This window comes from Ptychodera flava, chromosome 9 (genome assembly GCF_041260155.1).
Source record: "Ptychodera flava strain L36383 chromosome 9, AS_Pfla_20210202, whole genome shotgun sequence".
Taxonomy (NCBI): Eukaryota; Metazoa; Hemichordata; class Enteropneusta; family Ptychoderidae; genus Ptychodera; species Ptychodera flava.
In genome coordinates, this window is record NC_091936.1 from 29,610,486 (window position 1) to 29,632,404 (window position 21,919).

Sequence of the window (21,919 nt, forward strand, 5' to 3'; positions counted from 1 at the left end):
TAAAATGCACTACACATACGTCTCAGCACATTGTACATAGCTGTATAAAATAATTTAAAAGAATACAACCACACTAAAAAATTAAAACAGAAAATTACAAATAAAACTGAGTAAAAAGGTAGGTTTTAAAACTGCGCTTAAAACTATCTACACTTCTGGCGGTCTTAATTTCAAATGGCAAATCATTCCATAGTAAGGGTGAACATACTGAAAACGCTCTCTGTCCATATGTCTTGTTAAAGTTGCCACGGGGCTGGGTTAAACATAATTTGTCACTCGATCGCCGGTCTCTGGCAGGTGCATATAAATCTAATAAATCTCTCAGATAAATAGGTGCATTTCCATGAATATTTTGAATGTTAGCAAAAGAGTTTTAAATCTGATGCGGGCGTCTACTGGTAACCAATGTAAATCTTTGAGTACGGGTGTGACATGATCGAATTTGCGCGTACGAGAAACTAACCTCGCCGCAGCATTCTGTAGAGACTGTAGTCGAGCAAGTTGTCCTCTAGGGATACCAAACAAAAGACTGTTACAATAGTCTAAGTGAGACGTCACAAATGCATGGACTAGTTTTTCAGTTGTAGATTTGTCAAGAAGTTTACGAATCTTAGCTATTCTATGCAAAGAGAAGAAACCATTTCTGCACAACGTATTGATATGGTCAGACATGCTACCGTCCTGACTTAAAGTAATGCCAAGATTTCTGACTGAAATTGAAGGGATTATGTCGCATTGACCAATTCTCAGACTGTCTAGCTTTGTCACATCAGATTTTAAACGTGATGAGAAGTGAATAACTTCAGTTTTGTTGTCGTTCAGTACAAGCATGTTAGATTTCATCCAGCTGCGGACGTCGTCGACACAGAGTTCAATGTTATTACGAATATCGTCAGGTCTATTGCAGATGACATAATTTATCATATCATATCATATCATATCATATCATATCATATCATAACTATCATATCATATCATATCATATCATATCTATCATATCATATCATATCATATCATATCGTATCATATCATATATCAAATCATTTTATATCATATCATATCATATCGTATCGTATGATATCATATCATATCATATCATATCATATCATATCATATCATATCATATCATATCATATCATATCATATCATATCATATCATATTATATCAATCGAGTTGTTTACCCGTTTCTGAGGTGGTTTATAGCTATTATATTATGACAGTATATTGAGATTCTGACGTGAGACGTTAAAAGTCTACTTTCTCTATCTGATAGCTTGTGTGTGTGTTCCGACTCTACTACATTGAGAATATAGCACTGTTATTTTCATGTCTCGACCAATCAGGTGGCTATATTTTTGTCATCACTATAAATTATCAAATATGAAAACTGATATTGCTCGTGTGCATATATACGAAATAACAAGGCTGAAGAGGTATGTTTAAAATGGCAAGTTGAAGAAAAGAAATGTTACCGAGTGGGCAAACTAACTTTGCAACAAAAGCTTTTGCTCTTACCAGTAAACTATACAGAATATGACCTTTGGCACCATCACGCTACGAATTTGTGGTCTAAATAAATTAACATGATCATATCCGTCGACGCAAGCGCAATATGAGCAGTCTCTTTCTGCTCCGAGTTGTGGAGTTCCGCTTCCCATCAGCGTTCGCACTTTATTCTATTCACAGTTCTGAACGAAAATATAGGCAAACATGAAATGTGGCACTCACTGTGTAGCAGGGCTTCTCAATTTCTTCGTTTTCACGTCTCTGTACGGACGTGTGTTGTCATGCTTTTCGCCTCGGCGATATTGCTTCTTCTTTCTCGGTTTCCCGCCCAAAGGTTGCCTGCAAATAGGACGCCCTCCGAGACTGATAAAATAAGGATGCTGGCGTCTCGCCTGCATTAAGGACCTTAAGATTCATGAAATAATAAGAGTTAGCATTAAAAATATATACTGCAGATTCACTTGTTTTCTTATGCCATAGTGACGGTTAGTAGGAGGTATACAGAATATATGAACTAATGGCAGTAGTGGGTGCGAAAGGTCAGATGTAAGGTGTACAATGACCGAAAGAGCCATTGATTAAACTCGATTGAATCCGTCTGTTCTATTGTTAGGAGCATTATACAAAGTTTTCAGCCCTGCATCACGAACAAAAGTGCGGCGTTCTCGAGTTGAGTGATTGGTTAAAGTAGTGAATGAGAGAGAGAGAGAGAGAGAGAGAGAGAGAGAGAGAGAGAGAGAAAGAGAGAGAGGGGGGGAATGGAGAGATGACAAACAAAACAAAGACGATTGTGAGCGTGACTGCGAAAGCAGAAGAGCGTAGAAATAGAATGATTACAATAATTTATACGTCAAGAGACAACTAGACCAACAAAAGATTTTAAGAGCCTAAAACTTGCGAAGGGGATGAGTCACTGTAAACTTATATCGATTACTCCATGGGGATCCTTGTATGATCTGTTCACATGCACAATAAACACCAGGTTTGATACGTTGATAATGTATCAGCATCAGATTAAAACGACAAAGTGGCCCGCTACAGGTGGTACCCACACATCAAGCAATAGCTAAGACAAAATTTACATTAACTTCACGAGGAAATAATTATGATCGGGGGGGGGGGGGCAAAAGTCTGATCTATATTTAAACACGTTCATTGTTCGTTGTCTGTCAGATGTGCACGACATTCAACATTTATTACTTCTTTGACAAAGGAGTTAAAGATGATTACCTTCTTCGCTTCACTTTCCTTTGAAAGGCGACAAAAGAATGCGGAACACGACATAAAAATATGTTATTAGAAAATGATAGAAAACTAAATCGCTTGAAGCGATTAATTTCACACATGCATAAAATTTTCATCTTATTCATATGAGAGTGGCAACAATGACGTGTTTGCCTTGTTCTTTCACCTATGGTCTATTCTCGCAGGAGTGGGTTTGCGAGAGTACCGGGTGAACACGGTTGGTACACGTCTCCCACGTTGGCCCGTGTCAGTTTCATCCGATTCGAGTTAAGACAGACGGATATCTTGTTCTCTGTACGAGCACTCTTCAGAAGATGTTCAATTATAACCAGGAGGAAAATGCATCGTCTCGTCAAGCGGGACCGCGACGACATCGCCACGCTTGAGTTGGGTTTCTAGTTTAGCATTGCACATCAATTATTTACATCTCTCGAATTCGTGAGAAACACGAAACGAATTTCGTCGACATCCACCACAACCTTTTGTGTTGAGGAAGTCTTAAATAATTTATATACGAAGGAATGGTGCCGCTTACACCAACTGTCCCCAAAACACACTTCATGCTTTCTGATAAACGTTTTTCTCGGACTTACTTGAATCCTATGCTCGTAGCTCCAAAAACGACTGCCACCAGGAAAACACAAGCGATGACAGTACCAATGATGGTGTTACTTCCAAGAGTAGCGCCACCTGTAACCGAAAGAAAGAAACATCTGAATCTGAATCTGAATCTGAAGCAGTATTGAGTCGGGGTTACCTGGTTTCACAGTGATAGATCTTGCTACTCAGAAATATGGTAATAGTAACATTTCTGGCATTTCATTCAGGGGTTTTTTTTGCCTTCTTCCACAAGATTTTTCAAAATACTATGAATTACATTTGAGTTATGACATAGTGTGTTATTGTGGTTTAGAGCTCAATAGAGATTACAACAACCATTGTGTCCATTACACTATAGTTTGCAAAAAACATGTCAACTTTTTTGTATAATCTCTTGAGACGGTGATTGATGTGCGAAAAGTTCAAACGTTGAGACAAAACAAACGAATATACGAGGGAAAATGTGAAACTATAAATGTTACTCTTTGTACTTGGATAGACAGTAAGTCAGTGAACATTCGGAAAGGTATTCTAATGGTTTGCATTGGGACATTAACAGTGTTTTATCAAATTGTTCGATCGCTGGGGAAGTTTTATCTTCATTGCCAGAGATTTTGATTTTTTATTCCTACCAGAGACAGTTCTTTCCGTCGTACTTTCTTGCCTATTTTCCGGTGGTGGCGCAGATGTTCCTTCTAATGTCAAATTGTAACCTATTTTCCCGGTGGTGTTCACAGACTCCCCGATGGTCGTGTTCGTAGTAATCATTTCCTCCATTCCAGTGTCGGTCTCTGTACTCGTCCCCAGAAGTTTCCTAAGCGTTGCCACTTCCCCACGTTTTCTCCCGACGACAAAATTTCTCGCGACGTTACCTCTATCACGGCCCGGGTTCAAATCCCGGTCTTTTGTGAAAACTGGTTCGCGATGGGTTGTTGTTGCACATCGCTGCTCAGTGGCATTTCTCTCAGTGAGTGCCGCATTCTTTGGGACATCGGTCCTACTGTTCCCGTCATTAACACGTGTCGAATGAGAACTGTGAAAGGAGTGCACATTTGTATTCCGCAGCCTGTTTGTTTTTTGGGGAAAAGCTTCTGTCCTGGCATATCGGTGTTTTTCTCGTACCATTATATTTCCAAGAGTGTTCAGACGAGTCACGGTAGTGCATTTATTCCCTAGACAAACTTTACCATCCCCGCATATAGTACCATCGTTCACGTATCCAAGAGGGAATCCATCTTCCCTGAATATTTGCGCACCCCTACATAGAATCAGAAAAAATCATGTCAGTCTTGTTCTGTATTTTGTATGATCAGGGTACGCCTTAGGTGTACAAGTCAATTCGTTAACATCAACACATGTGTTTAAACTGGTTAATCCAAGTGGTTGCACTGTGAATGTACACTGAAGGATAAAAACACAGAAAAAAGTGTATAATGTCGTAATTGACTGTGTGACATCGCCCTGTAAGGCAAAACACTTGACGCGTACGCGTCAATTCGTCTCGGTATCGAATTTGCACTGTTTACGGCTTATTTTCGCTTTCCAAAGTTGAGGAAGTTTTGACAAAGCTGAGCCACACCAGGGTCGTAACCTGCGGGAGGGAAGCAGCCAACTGAAATTTTCCACACCAAATATGTAAATTTATGTAAATTATACGAATTTTAGCCAAGCTAGGTTCTGCCTCCCTTGGCAATTTGTGCGCTTACATTATTGAGTCAATGCAAATTTGTACTGTCTGCTCTACATACACACAAAGTATATACGAGAATGTGATGCATTTTGTGCAATGCAAAATGGCGGCTACTGACTTGCATTCTATGATATGACCATTTCTGTTGAACTCTTCCGACGTATAAGCAAGCATTTTGCCGACTTTCAGGTTACTTGTATCACCATTACAGAAGAGGTATCCACAGAACACATCCCTGTAAATAATTGAGAGAATTCTATGTGGTGAAAATGTGCCTTCGACAGTAAAAGAGGATGAACAACTTCGAGAATTTGCTGTGTGACTAGAACCCTAAATGACCTCAGCATCATGACTTTTTCCTGAAGTGGAATGACCCCAGGAAAACTGAAACCTGTGTTACTCTCTCCAAGTGAATGTATCGCTCCCATGACAAAATACTGCTACGGTGAGAGGGCGCGTCCTCGTGCTTTTACTCCGCAATCGTTACAACTAATACATAATCGGAGCATATCTTGGAATGAATTCGGATCGTAAATAACCACTTACTCTGGTGCACAGGGGATCCATCGATCACCATCTTTGCCACAATTGCCGCTGCTGTTGCCGATGATGTTGAGCCTTTCATAGCAAATGTCCTCGGAGGCACGGGAACCTTAAGAGAATGACGCCATATCAGACACACTGTTTTCTACTTAACCACAGTAGGCATCGATATCGAATGCTATCATAGGCCTCATATTTTAACCTCCAATTGCTGAGTTGTCATAAATGGTATCCTTTCTACTACTACTCAAATATTTAATGCTGTAAACTTCAAACACGACAATCACTTTCCCCAAAAATATCCATCTCCTCTCAAAATCTAAGCACCTGATAGAGTCTGTCTTAAATCCCTGAAACATAATCGTGCTCTATCTACTTAACCCTTTCACCACCATGGTTTGTCCCAAATCCACTGTTTTCTATGGTAAAATTGGACCTGTATACAGGGAACCGGGGGTGAAAGGGCTAAGATGGTTTACTGATGGTTTACTGGTCTTCAGATGTAAACAAGTAAGTTTCTTTAACTGTATTTATTGTTGAATTGTGAATTTTTGCTGTATTTCTTCCCTGTGTGGTTATTTTAGTCGCGTACCCGTTTTCACCGTCACACAACTCTTTTAGCTCAGCAATTCATGGTAATATGAACGGATGAACTATCGAAGGAACCTTTTTACGACTTGATTTTAGCAGAGAATGATGAACCCAGAATAGATAGCGGTTAAGTCTGAAGCTTTTGCAGGCGGTAAAACTGTACTATGGCTGCTATGTGTGTCCCTTGATATACATATAATACAACATTTGTAATGGCCTTTAGAAGCCTCGCATCAACTGGAGGAAATAGTGGCTGTTTTGCCATATGAAAAAAATACTAAAATGTCTTCTAAAATGTACCACAAAGTAAAGAAATGTTTTGTCAACCATGTGATGATTGCCAAATATGATTTTGTAATATACTGCGCATAGTGGCCCGCAGTTTTTGAGAACACTGGCTAATTCACTATTCTCATCTTATATCTCTTCTGTGAGCGGCGGAGCTGTAGTTATTTATATCATCCATGCCTTCACAGGGGTTTTCAAGGTGCTGATCTTCACTACTGACTTGTCGAGGGAATTAATGGACGGAAACAACGTCTGAACGGTGATTACCTTCTCCCCAGAGAACTGTGCATTGTCTGTCACGAGTTTGACATGTTCCACCGAAGCAGTATGCCTGAAAATAAAAAAAAATATTCGTGGATGGTACAACGAATGATTTGTCGTAGTATGTATACGAGGAAGACCTTCGGATATACTAATTGAAGTACTGACGTCATTCAGTATAGCATGCTGACTGTGCACTTCGAATTCTTACCAGTTCATACCGGTAAGTGTTGCCTGGACTGATATTCAATATATTATTCAAATGTTAAAAGTTGGCTTGTTCAGGCTTCATAGGTAAAGTCCACTTGGTGACCACGCTGAGCATGATGAACTCGAATCCACAGTATAAATTTCTGTATCACTTAACAAGATGCGGTCACAACTTGCCTATTTGAGATTGCATTACTATTGGTGGCTTACCTTTTCATTAGAGCAGCTAATGCCGTCTCGTTTGTGCTTGTCTGTTGGACACTGCAATCGGAAATAGCAAAAAGAAAGTTTGTTGACGGAAATCAATGTTCGTGCACGAAATCCATCAAACTACTTTAAGAGAAAGGTCGTCATAAGCTTATTCAAAATCCATGAAGGTATCACAATGTGATCACACTACGTCAGTCAGAAGAAAAAATTCAAAACACCATTAAGATCTTTTATAGAAATTGCTTTATCGAGGTATCTGATACTGCGAATTCGATTAAAATCAATACCTGACCATCTGTACCAGTGCAAACTTCACCGACGTCACAATCACCAGTCGCAGTCCTGCATGTTCCCCGGATGCTTTGAACTGCAGGATGAGAAAAGACAGTGAATTACTGGCGAGTGACAAATTAAATTGGACAAGTCCATTATGTTAAATGGTCGTTTGGTCTTCTCGGTCGGACAATGCTTATTACATTTACGAAAACAAAGTAATCAGATTTTGACAATCAAATGCGATCTGTCTTCAGTAAATCAACGCTTGAAAAAGCGTGCTTCCCCGAGACTTAAGAGAATCAGCTGTTACCTTGCAGTTTTGGCAACACTCGCCGTGTGCACAAACCGCCCCGGGTGGAAACATACAGTCGGTGCTGCAGCAGGAGTTTCCCGTACATTCCTAGAGGCACAAATATAGCAATGGAAAGCGAGAGTGGTTTCATTTCGACAAAATGGAAATCTCTACAATCAAAGCCTCGTAAGTAAGACAGATAGCAAGCATGTATTATATGCGTGGCACTCGCCTCATGCGAAATGTAGCTGAGCTAAGAGGCTTTAAATAAAACTGATGATTCTTTGTTTGCCGTCAGCGTGCTGGTAGATTTTCAGAGAAAAGTGAGAAAACAAATAGACACGATGTAAACACTATTGCAAATATAAATATTATTTTTTCAAAAGAAACCAAATAAAAATGACCTTATGTTAATACACTTGTGTTTTTTATGTTTTCTGGCTGGCTGGTAGGTTTTCCATAAAATCCAAGGACAGCAAACAAAAAATTTTCTTTAAATGGCCTCAGGGAATAAAATTATGATCACTGAAGAAAATATATGTCACAAGTTACATTAATTTTTACCTCATCAGTGCCGCAGTCACATTCTTCACCACTTTCGACAATCCCGTTGCCGCATATCGGAGCTGCAAAATTCTGAAAAGGAATGGCATTTGCACGTGTGATGTTCAAAATGTATTTCTTCATATTTCTTCATTACCTTCTCGTTCTACCCGTTAAACACAAATGGCACAATCACAATGTAGCTCCGCAGACAGCATATAGATATGTATAATGCGCCTTGATTCTGTTAACACATGAACCATGATCTAAACTGACTTTTATAAGCGACGAAGTCGCAATCTCTTCAAATTTTGCAGTTATTTTTGTTTCATTTGTAAAATTATTTAAATCTTGTTCTGCTTACTAAAACTTGTTGAATCATCAATTAAACATAGATCTACTCACACCTGGTGTATAGACATAACATGGCATAATTTTTGGTATGCACCATAAATTATGTCATCGTATGATTTGCTGTTATATTTACAAGCAGGCATGGAGAAGAGATTTGATGACTGACAATACAGTGACCAGTTCCGTATAAAGGTTACAAACAATAAACACAAACAACAGAAAGAATGTCAAAAGATAGTGACTTTGACCCCCTGAAACATTGCAGAAATTACAATACGGTACATCTATCGCCCTTTTAACATTCACAGTGAAACTTGCACCATGACACCGATGCTCCACATATTTACACGCGGTGACAATCAAAGTAGACGTTCACTATCCGTGATATGGGGTCATGGCCTTTAGAGAGCGAAAGAGTGTGAACTGCACGCATTTCAGCGTTATCGTCACTTTTATCTATCAAGGCATTATCTACGCACGCTACAGGCTCCATTCGTTCGAGAGACTCCAGGAAATGTTTCGAAAACTCCGAATAAAAACCCATTCATGTGGGATTTACACCGTGACCGAGTGCCTTCAGCAAATGACCCTTCATGAACCCTAACGTGAGAGAACCGTGATGCTTGCAAAGACAGATAAAGACACTGTCTGAAATTGACATTTCTACTAGCAATGACTTAGCGAAGATTTACATGTACATGAGTATCTCGTCTCGTTGCGTCGTCAGGCACATCAAGTACGCATCTGCCATGTCCATTATTCATGAAGAGATTGTGATCTTCGACACTGCACGATGAAAAGACGACTGGGTACGATCTGTAATGAAGCAGTGAAGACAACGTCGTACCTCTGACGATATTGTGACGAAGTTAACTTATGAGATAGATAGATAGATAGATAGATAGATAGATAGATAGATAGATAGATAGATAGATAGATAGATAGATAGATAGATAGATAGATAGATAGATGGATGGATGGATGGATGGATGGATGGATGGATGGATGGATGGATGGATGGATGGATGGATGGATGAATGGGTATAGGAGGGTGGGTGGGAGGGTGGGTGGACGGATGGATGGATAGATGGATGGATATTTAGTTACATAGATTCACAGAAAATAAATATGTACATATCAAATGTAATATGATGTTATGTGATAATATGTATTGTAACGCAAGATCAACGTGACACATAATTTATAATGTAATCCAGCGAATGATACAGTACATCAAGTTATAATCACATGACGCAATACTATATCATATTACATAGCATAAACAGCACCTGAGGAATGTTACATTGGGGAAAGTAATTCTCAGTGGATAGTTGACATTGACGATACAATGTTACAGTACTTCGCGGACATTTCTTATGAAATATATCAAGCCAAAACACGCATTTATAAAATTTTAACAAAAGGGATTGCTCTAGTCTTTACTGGTAACAAAGGGCAAAACACGTAACTTGTCGAGGTAGCAGCTGCTAACTCTATGTAAGAGTTCAAAGGCATGTTAAACTTGTCGTGCAAGAAAATTATGACCGTCACCCTAATCCATGACACGCACATTTTCATGAATTAAAACGCTTGTTAAGGCAAAAAATAGTGACCTTCCCGAACATGAGTATTACCCACGCACTTCTGCCAAGACAAGAAGTATGCAATGTGACTTGTGAGTAGTCACTTGTCAAAAGTGGTTTTGAATCCTGGATTAAGAGAATTGGCGCGCCAGCATTTAGTAGTACCGGTAGTCCACTATAAACTTCCCTCGGGTGTGGCATGCAGAAAGTGGAGGTGTTCAAATATTTGGTGACTGTGTAACTTGTCCAATTAACTGCAAATACCCATGCATACTATATTAACAGACTACATATGTTGAAAAGTTGCATATTGGATGTTTTAACATGCTTGAGTTGTGAGCAGAATTGAATTGGAATTAAAAAAGGCTTCCGACCATGACTTCTTACCGCAGTACGAAAATATAGACTAATTACAGCTTTCTCAAAGAAGAACTGCTCTATACGTTCATAGTAATTAAAAACGAAAGTTAGTACTTTACTTACCCCGAAATGACACCGTTGATACAGCCAATACTGCCCGAGCAATTACAACTACCTTGATTTAAAGAAATGTGAGAGATATTACAAACTCTATTAATATACACCGTCAATGAAGGTCACGATTCAACGAGCGCCATTCTCTGATCCGCCGAGGCGTGACTCGTTAAAACAGTAGTTTTTTTCGATATTGCAATGCACATTTCCTTCCCCATTTCCAATTGAGCATATTGACTTTATTCAGTGTAATGCCGCACACTCTTTGTATCCGATAGGAATGAGAAACAATACTTACGCCTATTATCGTTGCTCAGGCCAATATTAAGCCCTATATGATTTGCCAGTGTTGTTGCCAAAAACAAAGGACTGCCGTTTCCAAAATCCTAGTTTTGAAATGAAAATACCATTTCTTGTATCATTTAAGTTAAAAGGTATGTACAAAAGGGCATATATATACATACAATACATACATACATACATACATACATACATACATACATACATACATACATACATACATACATACATACATACATACATACATACATACATATATTAAGCTCATAGGCATTGAACGTTGCCACTGACACTATCTTCGCTTATTCTACCGTGTCAAGCTACGTCTATGCCTTGATAGGTGACGCAGAAGAAAATTGCACGGCATATATTGGATATACAATTTGGCAAATGCAATCAAAATGTCTTTAAGTGAGTTCGTCACAAATTGTCTGACTACAGAAATGGAATTACAACATTTCTTAGGGGAACTGAATGGATGATCATAAGCTGTCTTACTGTATTTACTCCAGCCGATTCAATTCCAGAGCATAATCTATCCTGCCTAGTTTTGTCACTGTTACCTTCTTCGAAAGAAGTTCTCCTGAAATAAAATTATAATGCAATTGTGATGTAATGCTCACAATGATGCCCGTATTAGAAAATTCAAAGATACACTCCACTGCAACCTTACTTTCAGCGTACCTACTAAATACGCGGCCAACGAACTATTTCATCTTGCCGCGTTTTAAGTAATGATAGTTACACTGGGCAATCACTACAGTAAAATAGAAATATTCATTTAATTACACGCAGACAGTTATCGGTTTAAGATGGCGCGACCGGATAACTTGCGATATGGCTTTTTTCGTAATCCGGTCAAAAACCTACACTCAGGTATACTAATCGATGCATACAAGATTTCGACTGTCCAATCGCACCTTCAGACAGCTAATGACCGCAATGGTAATAATGAACCACCACTCACGTGATAAGCTGTGCGGGGTAACGAGGAATTTGACCTCTGACCTCAGGGTATTGGTAATCCAGGAAATTAACCAGAGTCTCTCCGATGTCCTTCTTTACTGTGATTCGATTTCCTGACGTCCAGGTTTCCGTGGCAACCAAGACGATCCTCGTATTCAGTTGAGCTCTGTACAACTGTAATGCGAAGGTCTCTCGCCGATGACTCACAACAAACCCACGATTATATGACACAAAAGGCATTTGGGATGTTGCAAAGAACATGTATATTTATATATATATATATATATATATATATATATATATATATATATATATATATATATATATATATATATATATATATATATATATATATATATTACATAGTAAAACCGATGAAACAATTTTTTTGCACAAGGTGTATATGATTAAAGAGCGTGGCTACTTTAAGTGCGAAAAGTAGGAATTTCGAGCAAGGAAGAGCAGATGTTGCTTGCCCTAATGTCAAATCACATTTCCGCACCGTGCGTTGTCATGATCGTATAACACTGAAATCACTGACCTCACCCAGAATATTGACTGCTGATATGGTATATTCGTTGACCTTGTCTAAATCCTGTCCGTACATCTGATACTGTCAAGAAGATAGAAAAGAAAGGACGGACGCGAAGGTCAAGACATATTGATCATCAAAAGAAATCTGAATGAAAAAAAGCACTCTTTGTGACTTTATCAAGAACAACATAACAACTAATAAATGAAATACATCGCATTTACCCCCCCCCCCCCCAATTCCCTTTCTCTTCACAAAACGGAGATATCGGAGTGCAAAAATCCCTGATGACGAATACGGGATTTTGACTCTCCTCAAACACGACTGCTGACATGTTTTTGAACAAGAAAGAAAAAATTCAAAACAAAATCTGAACAGTCAACGGTTTGCAATGACAGTGACCGTGATACATCATGCGACTTTGCGCGGGAAAATCAAAATACAGCTGAATGCCTTGCCTCTCAACGCAAAGACTTTAAATTGTCGCGAGCGTGCTTTTTCATTATCAACGGCATTTTACGTGCATGTACCGAAGAGTACTACCAAGCTTAAGTTTGGGCGTCAGTTCAGCAGCGAGAACGAATTACACGTATTATCACTGCGGCCGACCAACAGTAACATATAACATTTTATCTGTTGAAACCGTTTAATGCTGATCTACACTCATGTATTCTTCAGAACGGGAGCTGGTGTTTTTTAACTTTCTGTGGGATATATCGGTACAAACTGTTTTTTGCATTTTTTCTCAAAGATGAAAAAATTGAGTTATATCGACAGCCGCCAAAAAAGGTCGATACATGAGATGGTATAGTATCAAGTACAACCTCGCAGTAGTGTTAGCTGACGCTTGGAGATCTTGAGAGAAGCTGTCGGCTATAGTTACTGTGAAACCCGGCATTCGAATGGACCAAAGTACACACAAAACCACTTGCATTAATGACGTAATTGAAAAAATCTTTCCTCTGCATATTTTCTGAACCGTTGTTGTCCGTGAGCAGATTTGAAGGCGCGCTTAAGTCGTTCACTGTGTTTCACAAACGACACAAAGTCAACAAATAGTAGACAGCGATTGTAGCCTCTGATTCTTCGAAACGTTGATTTTCCCGTAACATTCATTGATTGCGTGCTATTAGATCGAATGAACGTCGACCGATGGATTAATGAGGCAGCTCATGGTGTTGTCAAATTGATACAGATCATTTGTATTCAAAGAATCTAGCTCGATTGATCTAATCTGGCGCATTTGATCACAAAGTGCTACAGGTTATGCCTTATGTTGATGACACATCGGAGATGTCAAATAGCATGCCGATTCTCTATCAAAGTAAGGGAAAAAATTCTGTATGCAAAAAAAAAAAAATGATAGTTGTAAATTCCGTACCAGGGATATTTTCATGATTGATGTAAATAATGTTCAAACTAAAGAGAAATATTTTTGCTTTCTGTAACTCGACTTACCTGTTTAAAACCCATCGACTCTAAACATTTTTTTAAAATAATAAATTCTTTTGTGTGAATGTAATACTGCTCTTTCCCTCCTGTCATACACCCCTGATATGACATATATTACAATCAGCCTTCTTAATATAGAAAATGCATTTTTAAATTTAAAAAAAATGCCTTATTAGTACCAAATTTGTCAAGTGCAAGGACATCTGATTGTGCGACAAAACTTATTTCATATTACTTCATCGAGAAAAAAACACCGCTTTTGTTTAAACTTCGACTTTCCTTCATATTTGTCCGAGCTTGAAAAGGCGGCACGTCTTTGACAGAAGAAAAATACTCTGAGCAAAGTGCAACATTAATGACAAACATTTAAAAGTCACGATGAATAAAAGATATTCATAAAGTATTCTCTCGGGGAGGGAATGAAAATGCCCAATCATAAAAAATGATGAGTGTATTTCCCGTGCATCGTGAAACTTGATGTGCGTAAATGACACATGCTGCTGCATCTATATGCAAAACAAATATTTGAGAAACAGCGCGGAACGGTTCGTAAAATCAACCCTTCATTATATTTTTGTTTGAATAATAAAAAGATCAGGTTGTACGATATTCGTCAATACGCACTTTCCTCGTACCGTACGGCTATCGTGACTGGCATTTCCATTTTGAATCCGTGAACTTTTTGACACCCGAATCCTGTGAGACTCTCGCGATGCATTCCCCGAGACGTGTCGATCATTCTATGTCACATCCTGGTATGTCAAGATGGAACAGCATAGATGTGTGTCTTTGTGTGCTGTGCTTACCATGCTAAAGTCGTTAACCAGCATCAGTTCCATGAAATCCCTGTCTCGACGGATTCCCTTTCTGATCTGGAGAAAACAGAGATTGCATTTGTACTATTGCCTTAGGAAGAAGACGAATCGGCGTCAAAGTGCCCAACAGACACGGTCAACCAACGTCAGCAATGAGCCTAAACATAATCTCACTCCTGGTAACATTTTAATTCGAACAAGGCCTTATGACTCCTGTTGTATAACGTATGGAGTCTATTGTACTGTTCACCAAAAGAGGCCTGTAAATTATTCATTACACCAACATTTCTTATGTTGTATGAATTTGTTTGGTCATGCAAAACATTATTATTCATGACATGTAAGGAATTATGGTCGAAAAAAGGAATAAATGAAATACGTACCCTATTCGAAGCATCCAGTTTGAAAACACCATTTTTAGAACGCAGTATATTTTCATCCTCTGGTGCCACTGAAAAATTTATATATACACTTCCATTTTATATAAGGATATATTGGACATCATTCCCGCAACAAATTTGTTCGTCGTATAGTCAGTCGAATACAGCAATCCGACGAGTCTCTCTCTCTCTCTGTCTGTCTCTCTGTCTATAATACCTTGACAAATGAAAAGTGACCCATATATATATATATATATATATATTATATATATATATATATATATATATATATATATATATATATATATATATATATATATATATATATATGTGTGTGTGTGTGTGTGTGTGTGTTCAGGTTGTTAACGTTATATATATATATATATATATATATATATATATATATATATATATATATATATATATATATATATATATATATATATATATATATATATATATATATATATATATATGTTCAGGTTGTTAACGTCCTAGAATCGTGACCAATAGGGTACCCGACTCTCACAACAGGAGGACAAAAAGAATAACACAGATACACAGATACAATGTCCACATACCCATGTCCTTTGACCTTAGCTTCTGCCAGTTGCAAAGTAAGTGTGGATGAACACCATCCTAAAAGGAGAAGCCCTGAATCATGTTTATAGTTTTGAGCCCTGTTCTTTATGCAAAGCACGTGGTACAACGTTATTAGAGGAACAAACGAACAAGAATAAAGAGGAGGATGAAACATCGATATGGCTTTTTTTTTCAAGTGCACCTACTGCAACGTTAAAGTTCTTTGTCTTCGTTATTTTTGTTTGTTTTTTTCCCGTGACGAGCCAGTTAAGTTGAATGCTTAAATTATGAGCCAAGGAGTCTAACATGTGAGGCATATTTTTATGACGTCTGGCAGAGTACAAAACACCTGCCGACCACACGGGCATGTTATAACACTAGGATTTCCCATTCCCGTGGAATCTATCGGTAATAGCGAAGATTGGAGCAAATACACCTTTGGATATTTACGAGGAATTTTTCACGGAAGCCTTCTAGCGATGTACTTTAACCCTTACAGCAGTTCCCTAGAGACTACCTAGGTTACCAGTGACTGATGCGAAATGTTCTCTTTGTCAACTAGTCTCACTCTTGTCAATCAATCACCATGGGTAAGGGGTCAATATTCTTGGAGAAAATTTCCATACAAATTGTATCACTACTACATATTGGGTTAAGTGTTGTTACATATCGGTTTGGTGTTACATATTTGGTAAGTGTCATTACATATTGGGTTAGTATAACATATAGGGTTAGTATTACATATTTGGTAAGTGTTATTACATATTGGGTTAGTATTACATATTGGGTTAAGTGTTATTACAAATTGGGTTAGTGTTACATATTTGGTAAGTGTTATAACATATTGTGTTAGTGTTACATACAGGGTTAAGTGTTATTATATATTGGGCTCTAATTACATATGTAAAAAATAGACGTCGGCTTTGTAAAAGAATGATCCAGAAAATGAAAATTTTTCACACATGACAACATTACTGGTCCGGCGAATCGCGAAACGACAAATGGTATGGCAACTGTCGCAAATGCCAAAGGTACCTTACAGCGATGTTTTACTGCAGATGCGCTGACTTTGATAAAGATTCTTGACTGTCACGTGCTGAAGGAAGTACGATATCAACTTTCTTACCTTTGGCTCTAAAGGCATGATGGAAAAAGTTTGCTCATCGATGCGAAACATGCCCCTGAAAGAAGAATAAGTCGGCATTAAATTAATTCAAAGACCAATGAAGTGACAACGCACATCTTCGGAACTGATAATATTTTTGTGCATTTATTTGTCAATTTGGGTGTCAAGTCAGTGAAAAGTCATACTTTAAGGAGGCAAGATGCATCGAAGTTTGAGGAGTGCACACTGCTTTGACGATCAGTTTTCAAACAGAGGTCGAGTCATAACAAATGATTCAAAAATGCATGATTGGCTTTTTGAAATCAGAGACGCAAAACGTGAACCATGCAAACATACGCTTGACAACGGTTACCAATCACTCAAAATTGCATTGACGCATATGCTACATTTAACAGGATTCTCCAGATTTTGTAGAATTAATTTGGCCAACAGAATGAGATAATTATTCCTCTGCATTGTCAAGTAAACGCAGTTATATGCCATCGTTTCATCCTTACTATTTTCTCGTGATTTCGTAACTTACTGAATACATTGTTGAAAAACAGTGTATCGTGTTTGTTGTTATCCCCTCTGACATAAAACCGCACTGAATGGGCATAAAATGATCATTCATATTGGGAATTTAATACATGAAATTACAATCTGATTAAAATCAGATGTAGAGAACGGCAACGTCTATACTTGCGCGGTATTCTCTTGCAGTAGTGAGAGGCGACAGCGAGAGAATATCGCGTAAGTATAGACATCGTGATTTTAATCAGATAGATGGAAATACAGCTTCTTAGAGGCCATTATTTTTGTTAATCGTAACAAAATATAGCTTGCGTGCGTAGACGGGCAATGTTTGTGTGTTAAGCTCATTATTGACAACTAAATTTTGGTTCGGCCTAACATTCACTGACAAATACAACATTACATGTAGCACACGTGAAGCTGTTTTTTTTACATAACGAGAGAGTGCCTAATTTAGAGAAGAAAATAATGAAGGAACTGTACAGGTAATGACGGCATTCGCTAATGACTGCAAACTGTAACTCCTTACTTTAACCCTCTGCATGTAGAGATAGCTACCACAGACACTCTGCGTCCTCTCACTTGGCCATGGTAATAGCAGTGTTCCGTTACCTTCAGTAGATAACAAGTTCAGACATAATCTGATATGCTTAGATGAAATGGTAAAGTGTACAAGCAATGAACAAGGGTGCATCACATTGCGATATATTGACTCTTTTAGCCATGACTGTGACTCTCTGCATCAAGTCGGAAAAGTCCATTGAACCAAAAGAAATTATATTTTATACTTTCCAGGAAACCGGAAAAACAGAGATGCCCCGTTTGCAATGTCGAGACGAATGGTTGAAATAGGACACCTTTGAGTGACGAGACCATATATGTATCATCAATAATGAATAACGAAAACAAATTAAAGTGATTAATACATTTACCCACGGTCTTCTGTGAAAAATAGATAGATAGATAGATCCATAGATAGGCAAGTGGACGGACACTGTCAGGCAGACGGATAGATAAGTAGACAGACAGACAGACAGACAGACAGACAGACAGACAGACAGACAGACAGACAGACAGACAGATAGATAGATAGATAGATAGATAATAGACAGATAGATAGATAGATAGAATAGATAGAATAGATAGAATAGATGATAGATAGATAGATAGATAGATAGATATATAGATAGATAGATAAAAAACTACATACGTAAATAATAAAATAAATACATAAAATCGTTATTCTTGTTGTCGACCATGTTTTTTGCATTTTTTTACAAAAATGTCCCATTCAAGTAAAGGATCAGAGAGTAGGGTCAGAGAGCCTCCTTCGATTAGTGTTTAAATTTCCTGAATTTGATCACACTATATATGGAATAATGTTTGTGTTACTTGCCTTTCGTTTTCTTAGTCGTCCAGATTGGTCAAAAAATCTCTCTGTGTAATTTGCTGAAATTAGATCACTGGAAAAGAGAAAGATTAAGAACTATTGTGGTGTATGAAGAAATTTCATATCCACTTAGACACACACAAAATACATACATACATACATACATACATACATACATACATACATACATACATACATACATACATACATACATACATACATACATACATACATACATACAGAGAGAGAGAGATATTTGTTCCTCTCTAATGAGGTCTCTGAAAAGCAAGAGGCGATGTCTGGTATTGCACTGTCATCATCTATAGTTTATATATGTCTGTCGTAATATCGGATAAGCTTCCAACTTGTGATGAGCAGACTATTTGTTTACAGACTTTTAGTAACACTTTTTTCTATAACTTTGTCCGAGTATAATCTGCATTTCTTGGTCTATCCTCTCCCCCTCCCCGAATAACTTAGAAACACCCAAAGACTGTAAGTGGAGTAGACGTATTGTTATTGTTAGCGTGATTGACAATTTTTTCCTCCAAATTCTTATTCAGTTGTCAAGAATAAGTATGCAGTTGACTAATTCCCTCGTGAAATCTGTTAATAAACCGAACATAGGTTCCTCCAGCTCGCCTCAAAACGCTCTAGGGAATACAACGATAAATGTTATGATATATGGGTCAACGATACTAAAAGTAGATTTTTCAAAACTTGCGACAACCGGGGCTGTAGAGGTTTTCATTTGTTCTTGAACTCTCAATGTTTGCCTTTGTAGGCACTTTGTACATTAGTTGGTTGGTTGGTTGACTGACTGATTGATTGATTGGTAAATTATTGATATAAAAACCAGTCAACTTGCATAATAAGTATTGTCTTGCAATTTGAATTTTTTCTGTAAGTTAAGACGAAGAATTTGTAGATTAATGACGCATTACTAATGATTCATTTGAAATTACATTAAACTAATATACGCAGGTTGCCATCTTAATGTTAATTGGTACTGTACTTTGCAATGTTCAACACAATATTCGAAAATAGAAGCCCTAGGCCATAACTTGTAATTATTAAAATGTAGACTTTAATGATTATTTTCGAGGGGTTATCACCAAGTGTTGATTAAAAGATATGTAGATGTTCAAATTTGCCTCCAAGGAGATGTATGATTGAGAAGAGCTCTCTAGTTTGCGAAAAAAGAGTTGACTTGTATGTCTAACCGAAGTTACTTGTTGCAAGATTTTGATCAGTTCACGAAATATATGCAGAAGCAACAGTGAACAGATCAAAATCGAGCGGTATACCCATTGTTGCGGTAGTTTATTGCTATTGTATTATAGGAGTACATTGACATTGTGGCATGAAACATTATAGAGGGAGGGGTATCTCTAACCAAGAGCTCGCGCTCTTTTCAACAGTGCTATATCGCTAATTAAGCAGTTTTTTTCACGCCTTTCCCATATCGCTGTATTTTTGCCATCAATATAGTTAATGGCATAATATAATAAAGAATAATCGCCTGTTTGTAAAACATTTCATTCAGTTTTATTCTCAGGATGCAAATATGATATCAAAGCCAAAAAACGCAAGTGATAATTAAACAATACCTCATGCATTTGTGCGTTCATCACAGATCCTGTCAAACTAATTAACAGAAAATCGAATATCGTTGTACGCCATATATGCAGTTACGCGACAGTTACCATGGTAAATGTTGCTTATCATCTCTATAAGGGAAGCCAGTCTGTGTCAATATTTGTTCCAGTATCATTCGAGAAGTTTAGTTACGATGCTGACCTTCATGAGAGGAGCAACAGGGGACTATATGCAACAAATGAAGAAAATGATAGCTTAAGATCTGGTATTTACCAGAGATGTATGCTAATTTAGCTGAGGGCTTGATTACAAAACGAAATCAGTGAACCGCGATGTACGGCACAAAATTAAAAATTAATTACAAATTATTTAATGCATCTGTAATATGTCAAGTTATTTATTACTTCACAATTACCGCTACACTACAACGCGAAAACTATTTTTCTCGCAAACTAGTTGTCATGGAAACACTAAGCAAAACTTCTAATGCCATCGATGTCGTAATATGAATATCCTACGAGAAACAGTAATATTGGCAGTTGCAGAAAGTTTACGGGCCAACGGTTACCATGGAAACACAAGAGAATGTATGGACATAACAAATCTCAAAGCGAACATATTTGGATACGTTCACCATCACTATTTAATCCTTGCAATCTAACGATTGTTTCCAGTTATTATTATTATTATTATTATTATTATTATTATTATTATTATTATTATTATTGCGAGAGTAGCTATCTCGGCAGGTTATTTTAGGCGAGTTACGTAATGAGGTCATAAAACACGACCATGAAGCCGTCGATTGAAATTATTTTGTTAACAAAATTACAGTAAAATTTGTCCATCTTTTTTCCTAACTTAGGCGAGAGAATCTAATGGGTTTTTTTAATATAGACACTGTATTGATCGGTTATCAAATATGAAAACAAGTAACAAATATGAGATATGACTGTTATCCCAAAGTCATTTACGATCTGTCCGCTTTAATTAATATGAATCGTGGCCATAACTCGATCACGTGTTGCGTTAATGTCTCAAAATTAGCTTCGATAAAATGAACTCCAGCGCAGTTGTTGCAGTGTTGTTTTCGTCAAATCCTGCCATCTCTTCTCCATCTTGCGCATTCACATGTTAGCATGACACACCAGTTCCTTACTTGACGGACAAATTTCACCCTATAATTATCATTCCACAATTAACACATTTGATTTCTTGCAGTTCGACATTGACAAGATGAAGCCATCGATTTATGCTTTCCCCAGCCAGCCTGCATGATCTCTTTGTCATTATAAAAGATTACTTGTTGCAATGTATTATCTCAGTCAATGAAGAATGTCTTTGATGTGAGAAATATCTCTGATAGGTTGCGGCCTCCGTATGACCCGGAGACAGTTCTATTTCCCTTGCAAATATAAATTCATCGCTGTGAGAATGACGTGTGCATTTTTTTCCACGGCAAATTAATGACATCGCCTAACACCTTATTGCTGTACATCAGACACTTCTAACAATGCACCACTAATGGGTCACGACTTGTGTAATAAACTCGTCATTAAATGTCATTTCCGCCTCGTGAGCGGGAATCCATTTCCTC

The 21,919-nt window shown here is 37.7% G+C and overlaps 1 protein-coding gene across 4 annotated transcripts in view; it reads right to left on the reverse strand.

Moving 5' to 3' along the window:
• The window catches only part of LOC139140606 (disintegrin and metalloproteinase domain-containing protein 22-like), a 34,036-nt gene that overhangs the window by 3,485 nt on the left and 8,632 nt on the right, over window positions 1-21,919 (reverse strand). Inside the window, exons 5-25 of one of the 4 annotated variants that reach the window (XM_070709956.1) lie at window positions 18,730-18,796; window positions 17,863-17,945; window positions 16,821-16,875; window positions 15,694-15,751; window positions 15,116-15,183; window positions 14,724-14,789; window positions 12,475-12,546; window positions 11,935-12,107; window positions 11,466-11,550; window positions 10,962-11,053; window positions 10,677-10,724; window positions 9,309-9,426; window positions 8,278-8,349; window positions 7,732-7,821; window positions 7,433-7,512; window positions 7,146-7,196; window positions 6,732-6,795; window positions 5,589-5,694; window positions 5,161-5,277; window positions 3,985-4,610; window positions 3,346-3,442 (exon numbers count right to left, since the gene is read on the reverse strand). In XM_070709956.1, the coding sequence (XP_070566057.1) occupies window positions 5,228-5,277; window positions 5,589-5,694; window positions 6,732-6,795; window positions 7,146-7,196; window positions 7,433-7,512; window positions 7,732-7,821; window positions 8,278-8,349; window positions 9,309-9,426; window positions 10,677-10,724; window positions 10,962-11,053; window positions 11,466-11,550; window positions 11,935-12,107; window positions 12,475-12,546; window positions 14,724-14,789; window positions 15,116-15,183; window positions 15,694-15,751; window positions 16,821-16,875; window positions 17,863-17,945; window positions 18,730-18,796 (1,498 nt within the window). In that variant the 3' untranslated portion in view covers window positions 3,346-3,442; window positions 3,985-4,610; window positions 5,161-5,227. Of the gene's footprint in view, window positions 1-1,729; window positions 1,913-2,737; window positions 2,756-3,345; window positions 3,443-3,984; window positions 4,611-5,160; window positions 5,278-5,588; window positions 5,695-6,731; window positions 6,796-7,145; window positions 7,197-7,432; window positions 7,513-7,731; window positions 7,822-8,277; window positions 8,350-9,302; window positions 9,427-10,676; window positions 10,729-10,961; window positions 11,054-11,465; window positions 11,551-11,934; window positions 12,108-12,474; window positions 12,547-14,723; window positions 14,790-15,115; window positions 15,184-15,693; window positions 15,752-16,820; window positions 16,876-17,862; window positions 17,946-18,729; window positions 18,797-21,919 lie in introns of those variants that run through there. The other 3 variants (XM_070709955.1, XM_070709954.1, XM_070709957.1) reach the window with 3 other exon arrangements.